This window comes from Callithrix jacchus, chromosome 20 (assembly GCF_049354715.1).
Source record: "Callithrix jacchus isolate 240 chromosome 20, calJac240_pri, whole genome shotgun sequence".
Classification (NCBI taxonomy): Eukaryota; Metazoa; Chordata; class Mammalia; order Primates; family Cebidae; genus Callithrix; species Callithrix jacchus.
This window is the reverse complement of record NC_133521.1, coordinates 8,135,539-8,152,550: the sequence shown is the minus strand read 5'-3', so window position 1 is coordinate 8,152,550 and position 17,012 is coordinate 8,135,539. Positions and strand designations below refer to the sequence as shown.

Sequence of the window (17,012 nt, the reverse complement as noted above, 5' to 3'; positions counted from 1 at the left end):
TAGTATATAAAACATTCTTGTTACTAAATAGTTAATAGTCTTTAAAGTCATTCCTTCAGTAAGTTATAAATATGTTAACATACTACAAATTCTTTTTGCATCTGAAGAGTTTCCACTGACTTCTGCTCCTAGACCAATAGATTTGTAATAGAATAAAATATAACATTGTGTTTTGCATATCTTCACAGAAAAGATCCAAGTGCTTTCTTTTCATTTCCTGTGACTGATTTTATTGCTCCTGGCTACTCCATGATCATTAAACACCCAATGGATTTTAGTACCATGAAAGAAAAGATCAAGAACAATGACTACCAGTCCATAGAAGAACTAAAGGTAATTCTTCAATCCTATATACACAAAATCTTGGTAGAAATCTGTGTCTGATATTGAAAATCCTTCTCATTGACCTTAAATTTTGTACAGAATCGAGTTTATTTTAATATCCAATACATTTGTGTTTTTCTGCTTCAGAAAACTTTTTATGAGCTTGGTGATGGAAAACCAGATGAAATAAGCCATCTGCTATGTTTCATTCATGACTGTGTTTGTCTTTAGTGAAATTTTGAGTTTGATATGTGTTCCACTGTATATTTTTCCCTACCTTAGAGTGAAATTTTTAGCTTTAGATCAATACAAGTAAAAAAGCTGAGGATTTTTTTCTATTTCTAGACATATAAGGTATACATATTAGCCCATTCTTACACCGATGTAAAGAACTGCCTGAGACTGGGTAATTTATGAAGAAAAGAGTTGATTTATGAAGAAAAGAGTTTTAATTGACTCACAGTTCCACAGGCTGTACAGGAGGCATGGCTGGGGAGGCCCTAGGAAACTTAGAGTCATAGCAGAACGCGAAGAGAAAGCAAGCACCTCTTCACATGGCAACAGAAGAGAGGGAAGGGGGAAGTGCTCCGTACTTTCAAACAACCAGATATTGTGAGAACTCACTCTCATGAGAACAGCAAGGGGGAAATCTGCCTCCATGATTCAATCCCTTCCCACCAGGTCCCTCCCCCAACATTGGGGATTTTAATTCAGTATGAGATTTGGCTGGGGACACGGAGTCAAACCATACCACATACACTCTAAAGAATAAATTGACTTGACCAGAAATTAAAGAAAAGTTTAATTACATTTTCTAATTTGATAAAAGTTAATTGCTCTCTGAGTTCATTTTGGCTATATTCGTTGAGCATATTTTCTTCAGCTTTAAGAAGAGAATAGAAGATTTACAAGGGCCTGAAATCCCCCAAGTTAATGTATATACCTAATATTATGGATGAGGTATTTCCTATTTTGGTGTATGCTGATTTCAGGGGAAGGAACCATGTATATGAAAATTTACTATGTATTCAACTGCCACAAACATAATTGGTTTAAATAATATCCGTTTTACCTCTTAGCTCAGCTGACTTAATGGTTAGACCCTACTTGGTTACGCTAATTAGTTACTTTTCTAGAAATAAAATAAGATCATGTTTTTACTTAGTCCCTTTTTTCATCCACATATTGATAAGCTGAGATTTATGAAGAATACCGTTGTTTAGTGCTCTGTTATTGAGTTTATAGGTAATATTCCACTTACTCCAAAGAACCTGAATTACATTCTCTGTTTAGAGAAATGGGAACTTTCCCAACTTTTTTTCTGGTGAAAATTAGGCTAAAGCTGTTTATTTCAGCATATTTCTGACCTGACCATTGCTTAATGAAAAAGAATTTCAGTTTTTTTGGTTTTTTTTTTCTTTCTGTGAACAATTTTCCCCTGTCTTTCTCTTATGGTAAGAAGAGTAGAAGTGTGTCCCCAGAGTATTTTTAAGCAGGTTAGGGTTTATCATAATGGAAAGGAATTGGTATCTTAGCTCTTTAGAATTTCTAGATTGCCTTTTTTTTTCTAGGGAAAGCTCAAGCCTGAAATAATATTTATTAGTTTATTCAGTTCATTTGGCAGTTGAAGTGTGTGTGTGTGTGTGTGTGTGTGTGTGTGTGTAAAGTGCAGGAAGATTCAGCTTTTTGAATGATCAACTGCCATCACACAGTCCAGTAAAGCCCAGCACATTATGTTAAGATTTAAGGAATCTACAAATTGCCTTAATAAATCAGTCCTGTGTTCCTTAGAACAATCTAGTATTCTTGCCAGTTCATAAGCCCGTTATTGTCTGGCCAATTATAGGCCAAATGGTCACTTCGTTTGAGTATAATCTAGTGTCTCCGTTCACTTGCATCCCATTCCCCCCAAATATTTATTTATTTATTCTTTTTTATTTTTTTATTTTTTTTGAGACGAAGTCTCACTCTGTTTGTCAGGCTGGTGTGCAGTGGCATGATCTCGGGTCACTGCAACCTCTGTCCGTCCCCTGGGTTCAAGCAATTCTTGTGCCTCAGCCTCCTGAGTTGCTGAGACTACAGGCATATGCCACCCCACCCAGCTAATTTTTTTGTACGTTTAATAGAGACGGGGTTTCACCATGTTGCCCAGGCTGATCTCAAACTCTTGGTGTCAAGCAATCCACCTGCCTCGGCCTCCCAAAGTACTAGAATTATAAGGATGAGCCGCTGTGCCTGGCCTACTAAATCTTAACGAAATGAAAGAATATCTTTTCTGAATATTTGTAGCAAAGATATAATAAATATAAAAATGTAATATATAAATATAGATATAATAAATATAAAAATATACTGTATTTTTACTGTACTTTTGCTGTATTTAAATACACAAATACTTAGCCTTGCGTTACAGCTGTCTACAAGTCTTTAATCTAGGGTCCTTTGGGTAGCCATGATGAGCCTTTAGAGGGACCAAGAACCTGCTAAAATTACACGAAGACTTCTGTGTTCAGCTGTGTATATGTGTACTTGAGGAGTGGTCCCACAGCTTTCATCAGATTCTTGGTGATCCAAGACCTGGCAAAGTCCCAACTGTTTAGATTCATAGCCCAAACTGAAGATCCACATATACTTCTTCCACTTCAATACCAAATTTATTGCAATCCTTCAATCAGTCTTACATACTTTACATAGAACTCACTCTACTTTGTTCCATTTAAGTGTTCTAAGCTGTCATCACTATTAGTGGAATTTGTATGTTTTTGTTTTTTAGAGGAATTTAATAATTCCTATATTATATAATTCCTGTATTAATAATTCCTATAACAATTTAGACACCGATTCTCTTCTTGGGTTTTTCTTTTAACTTAGTAAGGCCTTGGTATAATGAATTGCACATTGATAGATGTAAAAATTACTTAACCATGAAAGCATGCAGTGGGGTCAAGTTCTCTAGCACATGCACAGGCTTTGAAATTTAAGCCAAAAAGACCATTTTGGTAAATGGGGCAGTCCAGTTACATGCTTTAACTCCTTGAGGTTGTATGGTTTATTTCACACTGGCATAGTTTTGCAACATTCTGCAAATTATGTTTAGTTTATGATAGTATCCAAACACATAAAAGTAGTGTAAATGTTTTAACATTTTTTGCTCAGTTAATTTGAATTTGGCAGGAAATACTGGGATAATTTAGGACTGCTCCATTTTCAGTCAAGATCTGAAATAAAATGTTTAATTCCTAAATAGAAACTTAAGATGTTTGTTTTAAAGCTAAGAGTAATTTTTTAAAATTATATGAACTACTCAGCTAAGATCATTACATATGAAATAGAAGTATTTTCTTGAAATTTTTTTATGTGCAGTAAGATTATACTGAAGAAACCCATTTAAAGGTTTCATTCTGGGATCTACAGTTTATATATAGGTACTATAAAATATATGAGAATTTGGGAAATAATATCATGGCATATTTTAATAAATTTAGCAGTATTTGTTTTGTTGTTGAGTCTTAAGTTGTTGTTAGTATTGTTTAGTAAATAGTGAAAGAAAGGGATGTTGTGGCTTTTTTAAAATTTTTGGAGGACCTGTATGGTTTCAACCCCGGAGGTGTGGCGTAGTTTGTTTTGCTTTAATACATTTTCTCCCTTAATATTCTTTTTGCAGGATAACTTCAAACTAATGTGTACTAATGCCATGATTTACAACAAACCAGAGACCATTTATTATAAAGCTGCAAAGAAGCTGTTGCACTCAGGGATGAAAATTCTTAGCCAGGTAAAGGAAACTCTTTGTCATAAATAATCATTGTTACACAATTTGTGCCCCTGTTTGTTGGCCATAGAAATACAGATACAATACAGTATTGATTTTATTTTTTAGCAGATTATATTAAAGTAGAAAATACTAAATGAAAAAAATGTAATAAAGAGAAGAAAATTAAGACAGGAAAATTCTTACTTGGAATCAATGAAAATACTGGCATTCACTTGTAATTATCTCTTTAGAGGCTCTTGAAACATCAGCCTGAATTCCAGGATAAGACTGGCTGAATTATGAGAACTTCAAAGAAGATAGCTCTCTTTGCATTTGTAAGGGTGGAATCTAATGTTCTGGTCAATCCTGTGCTTCTGGGTGAAGCACAGAATTTTTAGTAGAAAGAAAATATAGTCATGCGCCACATAATGACATGTCCATCAAGAACAGACTGCATATACAATGGTGGCTCCATAAGATTATAATACTGTATTTTTACTGTACTTTTGCTATATTTAAATACACAAATACTTAGCATTGTGTTATAGCTGTCTACAGTATTCAATATGGTAACATGCTCAGCAGGTTCCTGGCCTAGGAGCAATAGGCTATACCATTTAGCCTAGGTGTCTAGTAGGCTATACCATCCAGGTTTGTGTAAGTGCACTCTGTGATGGTCACACAACAAAATCGCCTAACACTACATTTCTCAGAACGTATCGCTTCATTAAGCCACCTGTGGCTATACAAAAAACTTCAGAACTGTCTCAAAGCCACCTCTCCACAGGAGCAGACTCTTTCTTAAAGAATAAGAATTAGTGCAATAGTAAGGCATTCAAGGTCAAAGAAGTATATGCGTGGGCACAGACACATCATCATTGAACTACAGGAAAGAGGTTAAACATGAGATACTGTACACAGTGGGAAAAAATTATGAATGTTGTCCCAGGATGACAGTTGATATAAGGCTTTGAAGGGTAAACTGAGATTACTGTGCATCTGCTGGAGAAAAGAACTCACAAGATAAGTCCTATCTTTTGAGGTTTTTCTCACCACTCCGAGTAGGAGAAACCTACTAGTAAAAGACTACTTTAGGGAAATGAATCAAAGGTGATCCTGGCACCATACCATGACAGGCAGGCAGAAGACTGGGTTTTCATTTTAGCTGTCTTCCACTAACTTGTGGACCTTGGGCAAGACAGTAACTACCCTGGGACTCATTGTTCTCATCCCTAAAGAAGAGTTTAGTCTGTGATCTCCAAGATGATTTGTAGGGTAACTGTTCTGATTCTAAATAAGAGGTAGCATGGAGAGGATACTATGAAAAAGAACAGCAAGATAGGACAGGAATTTTGCAAAGAAGTGGTGGGTTTAAGACACTGGTAGAAGGAAAAGGGATCAGAGTTGAGAGCTTGAGCTCACATTCAGGGGAGTTAAAGGATGCTAAAAATGCATCTGCATATGGTTTTCCGATTTTTAAGGTGATCATTTTTCTGTATTAACAGTTTTACATTTAAAGAAATGCCTTGGTGTACAGACGTCAGAGTGTCTGTGTGCTTGGTTGAGAGATTCTTGGATTCACTTAACTAGGGAAAGAAAAACATGTTTGAATTGTTGATTATTCTTGCGCTCCTAATATTTAGACAGCATCAGTTCCCACCCTTTACAAAAGACTTGGGAAACTAATGGAAGCCAGTTACCCATCTTTGACAACATTTGCAGAGAGGAAAGAGGAATATGATATATTTACACATTCTTTCCAGGAAGACTCTCAGAATCTAGAACCACACCATATTCCAGGTTTAAAGATATGGAAATGCTTATTACTGTGTTTGAAATAAAAGTGCATTTAACAAATGCAGTCTTAGTCACTCCAAAATGTATACATTGAATTGGGTGGGAGAGCCTAATTTTTAATGACCTTTGATTTACCACTTCCTTAAGTAATGTAGTTAATAAAACAAGCAAAAGATTCCAATATCTCTTGAATTTTACTGGGTTGTGAAATGATTGAAAGCACAGAAAATAAAATTTTCATCTCCACTTTCCCTTCCCTTCCTCCCTCTTTCTTTGTTGTCTTCCTTTTTTTCAGATCTTTTGCTGTTGAGGAGCCCCACCCATCCTGTGTTATTAGCTTCCTGTTGACTGTTCTCTCCACCCTACATGGGAGGGGTTGTCACAACAGTGATTTTTAAACATTTAAATTTAGACCTTTTAAGTTAACTTTTCTGATAGTTTGTGCTACCAAGAGAGCCCAGCACACAATGTGTCTTTTCAAAGATAACTGTTTTTGAATGTTCATTGCAAAGATTCTAGACTAGTCATTCATTTTTCCAGTTACACTCAAATAGCAACTATTAGTAGACATGTTATTTTTATAAAGAATGAACAGATGAGGCCGAGCAAAGTGGCTCACGCCTATAATCCCAGCACTTCAGGAGGCCAAGGTGGACAGATCACCTGAAGTCAAGAGTTCAAGACCAGCCTGACCAACATGGAGAAACCCCATCTCTACTAAAAATACAAAATTAGTCTAGTGTGGTGGCGCATGCCTGTAATCCCAGCTACTCAGGAGGCTGAGGCAGGAGAATGGCTTGAACCTGGGAGGCGGAGGTTGCAGCGAGCTGAGATCACGCCATTGCACTCCTGCCTGGGCAACAAGAGCAAAACTCCATCTCAAAAACAAAACAGATGAAGAATAACTTTTTATTCCCTAAATAAATACTTGAATAGAATGCTACATTGTAGTGCAAACAAAGTAATACAAACAACACTATTTGTAGCATAGTGACTTTGAAATCGGACCAAAGTTCAAGTTCTAGTTTTACCTTTGGAAGCTTTGTGACCTTAGGCCCTGTAACCTTTGTCAGCCTTTTTCCTGTTCTGTAAAGTGGAGATAATAATAGGACTTACCTCATGGAGTTTTGTCTGGTACATGGGTAAGCACTCAGTAAGTGTTAGCTATGTTATTGGCAAAGAATCAGCCCTGTTAGCCATTTAATATTGTAAAATTGAAGATCAATAATATGCTGGCTTGGAGGCATTTTAATTACCAAAAAAGAGAAAGGCATTACTTTCAAAGGAAAATTAAACTTCATTTTTTCCTACTTCTATTATTTTGTGCATGTCACATTTTTTAAAATCGCACAGTGTTCTTAAGTTTTGCTTTAGAAAATTCTAGAGCAAAATTATTACTGAGAAATAAAATTATTACTGAGAACTTACAGAAATAACTCACTGATATTTTTAATGTAGCAAAATAAAACATGTTTTTAAAAATCAAATGGATCTGGATTTTTTTTTATGAGACAGCCTCACTCTGTCACCCAGGTTGTATTGCAGTGACAGGGTCTCACTGCAGCCTCCACCTCCTGGGTGCAAGCAATTCTAATGGATTTTCTGTTTAAGTGATGCTATTGTTTTTTGTCAAGGATTCAGAGAAACTTTCAAACTAGTTTAACTTGGTATGTAAATTGGTATACCTTTTCTGGAAGGCAGTAATTATCAGAAGCCTTAAAAATACTCATTCTCTTTGACTTAGAGTTTCCTAAGAACTTATCCTAAAGAGATAGTGGTTCGTATATTTATTTATAATGATGTTTATGGTACTTTTATTTATAATAGTGGAAACATGGAAATCTAAATGTTCAATCATAGGGCACTAATTAAATCATGATATGGACATGGGATTAAATACAATTATTAAAATATTTTAAGTATTGTTATGGAGAGGAAATGATTACAATTTATTAACTGAAAAAAATGCTTTTTACTAAATATTCAGTATAATTCCAATTTGCTAAGTAAGACTTGTAATGGTTGGAAAAGTACTGGAATGATAAGCCTGTTAACACTGTTCTTTTCTGAAGATACATTAAGAAGATTTTATTTTCTCCTTACCCATATTTTTATTTGTCCACAATAAAATATATCACTTTAATGGTTTTAAGATTACTTTAAAAGTCCAGTAAAAAACAGCAGAATCTTTGTTCTTGAGGATCTCACCACCTGCACTACTAATAGAGCATCATAGAGCGTGGTGTGGTGTCACATCAGTGACAGCAAGCCTAGTCTTAGTTGCTGGTTTAGTGACCGTAGGTGAGTCATTCATTGTTTCTGGGTGGTGGTGGTCTTGTTTGAATGACCTCTGGTTCTTTTTAGTTCTTTTTTTTTTTTAACATATATATTTTTTAATTGTACTTTAGGTTCTGGGGTACATGTGCAGAACATGCAGGATTGTTGCATAGGTACAGACATGGCAATGTGGTTTGCTGCCTCCATCCCCCTGTCACCTGTATCTGACATTTCTTCCCATGTTATCTCTCCCCAACCCCTCTACCCCCTGCTTCCCTCCCCTAGTCTCCCCCAAGAGACCCCAGTGTGTGATGCTCCCCTCCCTGTGTCCATGTGATCTCATTGTTCAACTCCCATCTATGAGTGAGAAAATGCAGTGTTTGATTTTTCTGTTCTTGTGTCAGTTTGCTGAGAATGACGGTTTCCAGATTCATCCATGTCCCTACAAAGGACAAGAACTCATCATTTTTTATGATCATTTTTTATGGTTGCATAGTATTCCATGGTGTATATGTGCCCCATTTTCCTTGTCCAGTCTATTGTCGATGGGCATTTGGGTTGGTTCCAGGTCTTTGCTATTGTAAACAGTGCCGCAAAGAACATACATGTGCATGTGTCTTTATAATAGAATGATTTATAATCCTTTGGATATATACCCAGTAATGGGATTGCTGGGTCAAATGGAATTTCTATTTCTAGGTCCTTGAGGAATTGCCACACTGTCTTCCACAATGGTTGAACTAATTTACACTCCCACCAACATTGTAAAAGTGTTCCTATTTTTCCACATCCTCTCCAGCATCTGTTGTCTGCGGATTTTTTAATGATCGCCATTCTAACTGGCATGAGATGGTGTCTCAATGTAGTTTGGATTTGCATTTCTCTAATGACCAGTGATGATGAGGATTTTTTCATGTTTGTTGGCCTCATATATGTCTTCTTTTGAAAAGTCTGTTCATATCCTTCTCCCACTTTCAAATGGGTTTGTAGATTCTAGATATCATCAGCTCTTTGTCAGATGGGTAAACTGCAAAAATGTTTTCCCATTCTGTTGGTTGCTGGTTCACTCTAATGACTGCTTCTTTCGCCATGCAGAAGCTCTGGAGCTTAATTAGATCCCATTTGTCTATTTTGGCTTTTGTTTGCCAATGCTTTTGGTGTTTTAGTCATGAAGTCCTTGCCTATGCCTATGTCTTAAATGGTTTTGCCTAGGTTTTCTTCTAGGGTTTTTATGGTGTTATGTCTTATATTTAAGTCTTTAATTCATCTGGAGTTAATTTTAGTGTAAGGTATCAGGAAGGGGTCCAGTGTTTGTTTTCTGCACATGGCTAGCCAGTTATCCCAACACCATTTATTAAACAGGGAATCCTTTCCCCATTGCTTGTTTTTGTCAGGTTTGTCAAAGATCAGATGATTGTAGATTTGTGATGTTGCCGCCAAGGCCTCTGCTAGTTCTTATTTTCTGTTACTCCACAGAAGTCTTCCCTGCTGATGCTATGCAGCCCGAAGGAGATTGCACCCTGTATTTTACCCAGTGATAACTCAGAGTCACAGGCAAAGTAGTCAGTAGAAACAAATATGCCTTCTTAAAATTTACAGAGAAACCTCAAGCCCTTAACTACAATGAAAATTTCACAGCACATCATTGCAGTGGAAAATTAAGCACAGGTTTCACAAAATAAAAACAATACTTCTTTGGTTAGAGAAACCATTATGCACTCAGGAAGGAACTGTGCCACCAGCCTATCTTCTCCTCAAGGCTTGTTGTTTTCACATAGAGCTAAATGCCTTGTTTTCACATAGAGGTCCTTCACACATTCACATGCCCTAAGCTTTGATACACCTAACAATTCTTAAATTGTCAAAAGATAAGCCAGTCTGTTAAATACAAAGTTTTAACACACCATTAAACTATATTTTTCTTTTTCAGTTTAGTACTTCAAAGAATATTTACTCTTAATTTGTACTTTCTTTTCTGTTAACTTTCTGATAGTACAATAAAGTTGTAAAACTTTCTTTGAAGTTGGAAATTAAATTTTAAGAATTGAAGGCGTAGGCCTTATCATGGTTTCTAAATATAATACTCTCTTGGTATATGAATCCGTTTAATTGTTTTTCTTCCCTGGTTAATGATAGGATAAGTGCAAACGCTAGTGGGAGAAGAATGCATTACTTTAAAAGTTAATGACAAACGTATAATAATATTATTTTCAAATACATTTAGGAAAGAATTCAGAGCCTGAAGCAGAGCATAGATTTCATGGCTGACTTGCAGAAAACTCGAAAGCAGAAAGACAGGACAGACACCTCGCAAAGTGGAGAGGATGGAGGCTGCTGGCCAAGAGAGAGAGAGGACTCTGGAGATGCCGAAGCACAAGCCTTCAAGAGTCCCAGCAAAGAAAATAAAAAGTAAAGGATCTTTGGGATGTTAAGGTCAAACTGCCTTCTTCAAGCCTAGTAAGGGGGAAAAATACTGATTTGGGGCCTGACTTGGGAAGACCAAGTGCCACTGTGTCCGTGGTAGTGGTTTTTGGCAATGAAAGTCCATTTCAATGGTATGATAACTCTCTTCTCTTACAAAGCACTGTATGGGATTGTCCAAACAGTTCAGAAAGCAGTTCTAATATGTATTCTTATTGAAGTAGTTTTAAAACTATAAAGAATCTTTTGGGACTCATATGATCCGTGAGTTTATTTAAATAGAACTGTTTGTTTTTTAAAAATGCATAGTCATTACTCCTTCCATAAAGGAGCAAGGAGTTCAGTGGGAGCACCATCACTGCTGCATCTTAAACAGATGGGCTGTCACTGTATCATGCCCATGTTTTCCACCCCGTGTCACCTGGTGGGAGTAACGCTGAACCACTGGTTCACCCAGGCAGCCACATGCGCAGCTGACAGCAGCCACATCTGCCCACTCAACACCACTGGGAGCCAACCCTGACCGCCCCAGCACCTCACTGCCAACTTTGCTGGGTGTTGTAGTTAGCAGTTTGGGATTTTTGCTCTCATAATGCAAAGAAAGTAAACTAGTGACAGGTTTCTTTGTTCTAAGACTTACACACTTTACTGTTTGTTTTGAATTTAAATTTTAAAAATCAAACTTTGAAAGAACCATGGTATATTCTTTTCCCTTCAAAATAATGTTTAAGGTAGCACTAATTTTTTTGAAAGTTCCCAGAAAAACTTTTAACACAAGTAACACTGGACAGAAAAAGGTAGGGAAGTAACATGTCAGGTGTGCCTTACTGTTTCTGTTTGTATTAGAGACTCTTAACAGGTCATCAAGGAAATAAGTTTTAATGAGTGACTATAGTACAAATGTCTCCACTTTCGTAGTATTTATATTTAGAATTCATTTTAATGTTTTCATCTTATCTATTTTTTTTTACTTAGTATTAATGTGTTTTCAGGAAAGACAAAGATATGCTTGAAGATAAGTTTAGAAGCAATAATTTAGAGAGAGAACAGGAGCAGCTTGATCGCATCGTGAGGGAATCTGGAGGAAAGCTGACCAGGAGGCTTGTGAACAGTCAGGTGACTGAGCTTTTCCTTTCTTTTCTCTACCTACTTAGTTGGGGCATCTGAAACTTTTAGTTTTTAAATTGCTTGCATATTTTTAATCCATACCTGCCATAGAGTTCTTCATCAGTATAATACTGAGCAGAAAAAAAAAACGAACAGACAGTTTCTTAGAATGGGTTTATCAGGGTGTTAAATGCATTTTCAATTCATGATAGTTTCAACTTACAATGGGTTTATTGGATGTAACCCCACTGTTTTCTCCCTTTCTGTAGGATGTCTCTTTGTTGATAGTTACTTTGGCTGTTCAGAAGCTCTTTAGTGTAATTAGGTCCCGGTTGTGAATTTTTGTTTCTGTCACATTTGCTTTCGAGAACTTAGAAAATTTTTTGCCAAGGCCCATGTCCAGAAGAGTATTTCCAAGGTTTTCTTCTAGGATTTTTTTAATTTGAAGTCATACACTTAAGTGTTTAATCCATCTAGAATTAATGTTTGTTTGTATATTGTGAGAGGTAGGAGTTCAGTTTCATTCTTCTGCACGTGGTTAGCCAGTTTTCCTAGCCCCATTTATTGGTCTTTCTACATGGTTTATTTTTGTTGACTTTGTCAAAGATCAGTTGATTTTATTATGTGGCTTTATTTCTGGGTTCTCTGTTCTGTTCCATTGGTCTGTGGGTTTTGTTTATTTGCACCTATATCATGCTGTTTTGGTTATTGTAGTTTTATGGGAGGTTTTGTTTGGTTTAGTTTTGAGACAGGGTTTCAGTCTGTCGCCCAGGCTGGAGTATGCAGTGGCACAATCTTGGCTCACTACAACCTCTGCCTCAGGAGCTCAAGCAATCCTCCTCCCTCAGCCTCCCAAGTGGCTGGGACTGCAGGTGCATGACACCATGTCCAGCTAATTTAGGTATTTTTTGTAGAGATGAGGTTGCACCATGTTGCCTAGGCTGGTCTCAAACTCCTAAACTCAAGCAATCCACCCAGCTCGGCCTCCCAAAGTGCTAGGATTACAGGTGTGAGCTGCCACGCCTAGCCTGTAGTATAGTTTGAAATTGGGTAGTGTGAGCCTCTGACTTCGTTCTTTTTGCTTAGAATTGCTTTGACACTTCAGACTCCATTTTGGTTCCATATGAATTTTAGAATAGTTTTTTCTGAATCTGAAGAATGATGTTGGGAATTTGTTAGGAATAGCATTAGACAGTAGTAGGGACATTTTAACAATATTGCTTCTTCCATGAGCATGGAATGTTTTTCCATTTGTGTCATCTATGATTTCTTTCAGCAGTGTTTTTAGTTCTTCTTGTAGAGGTATTTCACCTCCCTAGATATATTCCTGGGTATTTCATTTTGTGTGTGGCTGTTGTGAATAGGATTGCATTCTTGAATTGGCACTTAGCTTGAACGTTATTGGTGTATAGACATGCTACTGATTTTTATATGTTGATTTTGTATCTTTACCAAAAATACCTTTTTCTTTATATACTCTATATAGAATTGTTTCTCTTATATCTAGTAATTTTAATTACATATATTAACTATTTTAACTCTTAGTGACCCTAATTTCGAGTAAAAACCCTAAGATTACCTAATAAAACATGACTTTAAGATCTAAAATTACTGAAGAGAATTTTGAAACTAGTTTTATTTGTCAAGGATTACTAAAGTTGTGTAAACTAGAAGACAGATGAGCCAAATTCTTTTTTCTTTTCTTTCCTTTTTTTTGATAATTTATTTAAGCACTTACTTTTCTTTGGTCAATTGATTAGAGCTCTTTGATATATTTTAGTAGTGACGTATCACATACACATGATACATGTATAGACATGAAAACACACAGAAGCAGATCTAGATTTATAAGATTCTTCATTTGCCAGTTTTCGCTTTCTCCTCCCCTCTTAGACTATTAATCATTTCCAAAGTCATAACAAAGTAGATGAAACAAGGTAGAAAATGTACACCTCAAAGGTGTAGAACTTAAACTTAAACCCCATTACCTGAAAACAAGATTGCCAGAAGGAGGTTACAGTGAGCCCAGATTGCGCCAAAAAGTGTCTTCTTTTCGACTTGGCTTGTTTCCTTATTAGATTACTGGTTTCAAGAGGGAGCCCTTTAAGGAACAGGGCCAAGAAAGCATGCAGCTTTTAGGGCCTAAATACTTACTGGAAGATCACCCCAAATCACTGAATCCTGAGTCCCCAGAAGCTAAAGAAATCAGGTAATACAGTATAGAAGAGAGCGGAGTTCCAGATCTGAGCGGAATCTGTCTGCTTACAACTTTTGGTATTCTGTGACGAAAAAGAGATTATCCCCCAAAAGAGGAGTCTTTGATGCCTTTTCTGTTTACCTCAAGGGATCAGAGGCTGTCAGAAATTCCTTTAGGTTTCTAATATGGCATTGAGTGTGCCAAGAGGAAGGAGGGACAGGCAAACAACTCAGTTGACTGAGGCATTTTTCAGAGCCATTACAGCAGCCTTAAAACAACAGACATACACGTGTAGCCCAAATAGGAGTTGTAACTGAGTTGACTTTTGAATATAGAGCTCTTTAAAATATATAAATTTTTTTCCTAATTGTAATTCCTACTCAAGCTGTTTTGCTTCTGCTGCTAGCTGGGCTCCTGTTGCCAAACAAGCAGCCCACAGAAGTAGCCATCTTGCTGCAATGGCTGCCGGCCTCCCTTGCTGACCACAGTGCGATAATTGGCTCTCAGCCGACAATGGCTTCAAATACATTGGTGTTTTCAGGACATTCCCGTATTCATGCACAGGCATCTAAAATGTGAGCCACACCACTCCACATGGAAGTGGCTGCCACCTGGGATTTCCCCCACAGATGCTTCCTTCCCTTTGCCCATTTCTTGGTCCCTTAGTCTCTGGCTAGCTCCCCCCAGGTTCCATTGTGAGCCGGTCTGTCCACACCTGCTCTAGAGTTCAAGGAAGCTGAGCGGCAGAAGAAAGAGACTGACAAACCTAGTTTCTAGAAAGAAACACTTGACACGGACTTAGGAACAGAAGCCGTGTCTGTGTCTTTGGTGGGTAAGATGGTGGGTCCCCACCCATATTGGTTTTAAAGCCAAATAGGTTTATACAACCTTTGGGCAAGCCACTGCCCTTACCTGGTCTGCAGTAGCCTCCTTTTCTGATAGACGAGGGAGAACTAGGTGTCCTTAAGGACCCACAGAGCTCTTTAGAATTCTGAGATTTTCCTCACCTCCATTTCTCTAGCTCATCAGCTCTTATATACATGGAGATAGGTGTGAAAGTTAGTATTTGAGTTTAATGATTAGCCACCTGTAATGTTAGTTTGGTTAAAATACAGCTTTGTGGTTTGCTGCATATATGAATGTGGTACAGGCTGAACATCCCTAATCCAAAATTTCAAAATCTGAAATTCTCCAAATCTGAAAAATTTTGAGCTCCTACATGATGATGTAAGTGGAAACTTCCACACCTAACTTCATGTGACAGGTGCACAAAATCATTTAAAATATTGTATATAAAACATAAAAAGAAAAAAAAAGTTGTATAAAATTACTTTCTGTTTCTGTAAAGTGTTTATGAAACATAAATGAATTTTATGTTCCATCCCTAAGATATCATATGTATGTAAATATTTCAAAATCTGGGAAAATCTGCAATCCGCAACACTCTAGTATCAAGCATTTCGGATAAAGGATGCTCAGCCTGTTTGTATAAAACAGTTCATTCCATCTGAATACTTGGGTCATTGCAGTGTGAATTTGAAAGAAGAAAACCAGATGGAACGACAACGCTGGGACTTCTCCATCCTGTGGATCCCATTGTAGGAGGTAGGATCAGAGGAAGACTGTGTGTGAACTTGATACTGTTTGGCAGAGGACAGTAACCTGGGTTAACATTTTAAAGCAACAAGCTTGAATATTGATCAGTCTCACTGTGTCATTATGCACAAAGAATCTAGCTAGATATCACGTATTTCATGGTAACAGCTAGCCTAACATTCACTTCATCCTGAAGTAGGTATAGTATATCAAGTTTTCCTTAAAATTCAGAGTGCCTGAAATATTTTAAACCCACCATTAACAAAGCCATAAGTTTTAGATAATAATTCCTAGCCATGGTCTTAAGAGACTTCAGTATATAACTCAGTTTAGGGGTATCTCATACCTGCAGATTATGACCTTGTAAATTTAACTGACCGCTTTATTTCAGTGAATAAATGAATGTATATGCCACACAGTGCCTTAACGATAATGGAAGGTGTATGCTTAGTGACATCCCATCTTTCACTGTGTTCAGTAGAAAGTTTGTAAAGATTGGGAATCTATTTTGGAACCTCAGTCATCTTTTCGTTTTCTCAAATGAGATAATATAGGTTATATTTTGAAATTCGATATAAGAATTAGAACTTTTTGTCACTAGTCTGAGGGGAGAATCATGTATTGTGATAAGCAAATGTGAGAATGTTAACTTCTTCAACAAATATTTATATTCATACTGTCATAATGAGAGAAGTAATTAGAAATATGAAAATGAATGACAGAATTCCTACCTTTAAGGAAATACTCTCTGATATTTATTGTTTGCTGTAAACAAGGTGCTGTCTTAGGAGCTGGCTGTATAGTAGAGAACAAAAGAGAGAGAGAGGAGTCCCTTTCCCTTAAGTTCTATGGGGTCGGGGGAGGAAGGCTCACGTAAAGAGAAGTCTGTCCATAATCAGTACTGTGCAGGTATGTGTCGATCATGAATAAATACTAAAAAGGAAAACAGCTGTGATTGTAACAGCAGATACCTACCTAGTGTTTGGGGGTCAGGGAAGGCTTCCTTAAGGAGATGATGTTTAGGTTGAGTAAGGGATGAGGGAACAGAGAGCACAGCAGGTGAGAAAACCTTGAAGCAGAGAAGAGCATTTGAAGATGGAAAGAAGGGGACTATTAATACTCTGTAAACCAGGAGAACAGTAATAGGAAAAAAGGAGATAGTGCTGTTTTCAGAACAAAACTCAGTTTTTACTTTGATGCAAACTTTTTGTAGTAGGATTTTATGTGATCATAGGTCAAAGAACGCCACAGGATTGAGAACATTGCTCTTTCTTCTATAGCTGTGCTGAACATTTGGTGTTAGGAGATGCAGCTAACTGATAGAGGTGACACCTTAAGATCTGCTTGTGAAGCCGAGTGTGTGGTCTCTGCCTTTAGTCCGGTTTCCTGGGTTTCCAGTTTCTGGGACATAATCAAATATGACCAAAGCTGACTTGGCTCCCCACGTGCACAGCTCCCTCTGTGGGCCACTGTCCTGGTTTAAGATAGAAGACAACCCTCCCTGTTCATCTTCTCAGCTTCAATGTCCAGTACCTGTAC

The 17,012-nt window shown here is 37.1% G+C and overlaps 1 protein-coding gene across 4 annotated transcripts in view; it reads left to right on the top strand.

The window, feature by feature from the left end:
* BRD7 (bromodomain containing 7) overlaps nt 1–17,012 on the top strand; it is a 40,720-nt gene that overhangs the window by 15,183 nt on the left and 8,525 nt on the right. For all 4 annotated transcript variants that reach the window (XM_008985850.5, XM_008985849.5, XM_008985847.5 and 1 more), the window contains exons 5-9: nt 189–333; nt 3,989–4,099; nt 10,377–10,561; nt 11,566–11,689; nt 15,407–15,482. In XM_008985850.5, coding sequence (XP_008984098.4) covers nt 189–333; nt 3,989–4,099; nt 10,377–10,561; nt 11,566–11,689; nt 15,407–15,482 — 641 coding nt within the window. The remainder of the gene's footprint in view (nt 1–188; nt 334–3,988; nt 4,100–10,376; nt 10,562–11,565; nt 11,690–15,406; nt 15,483–17,012) is intronic.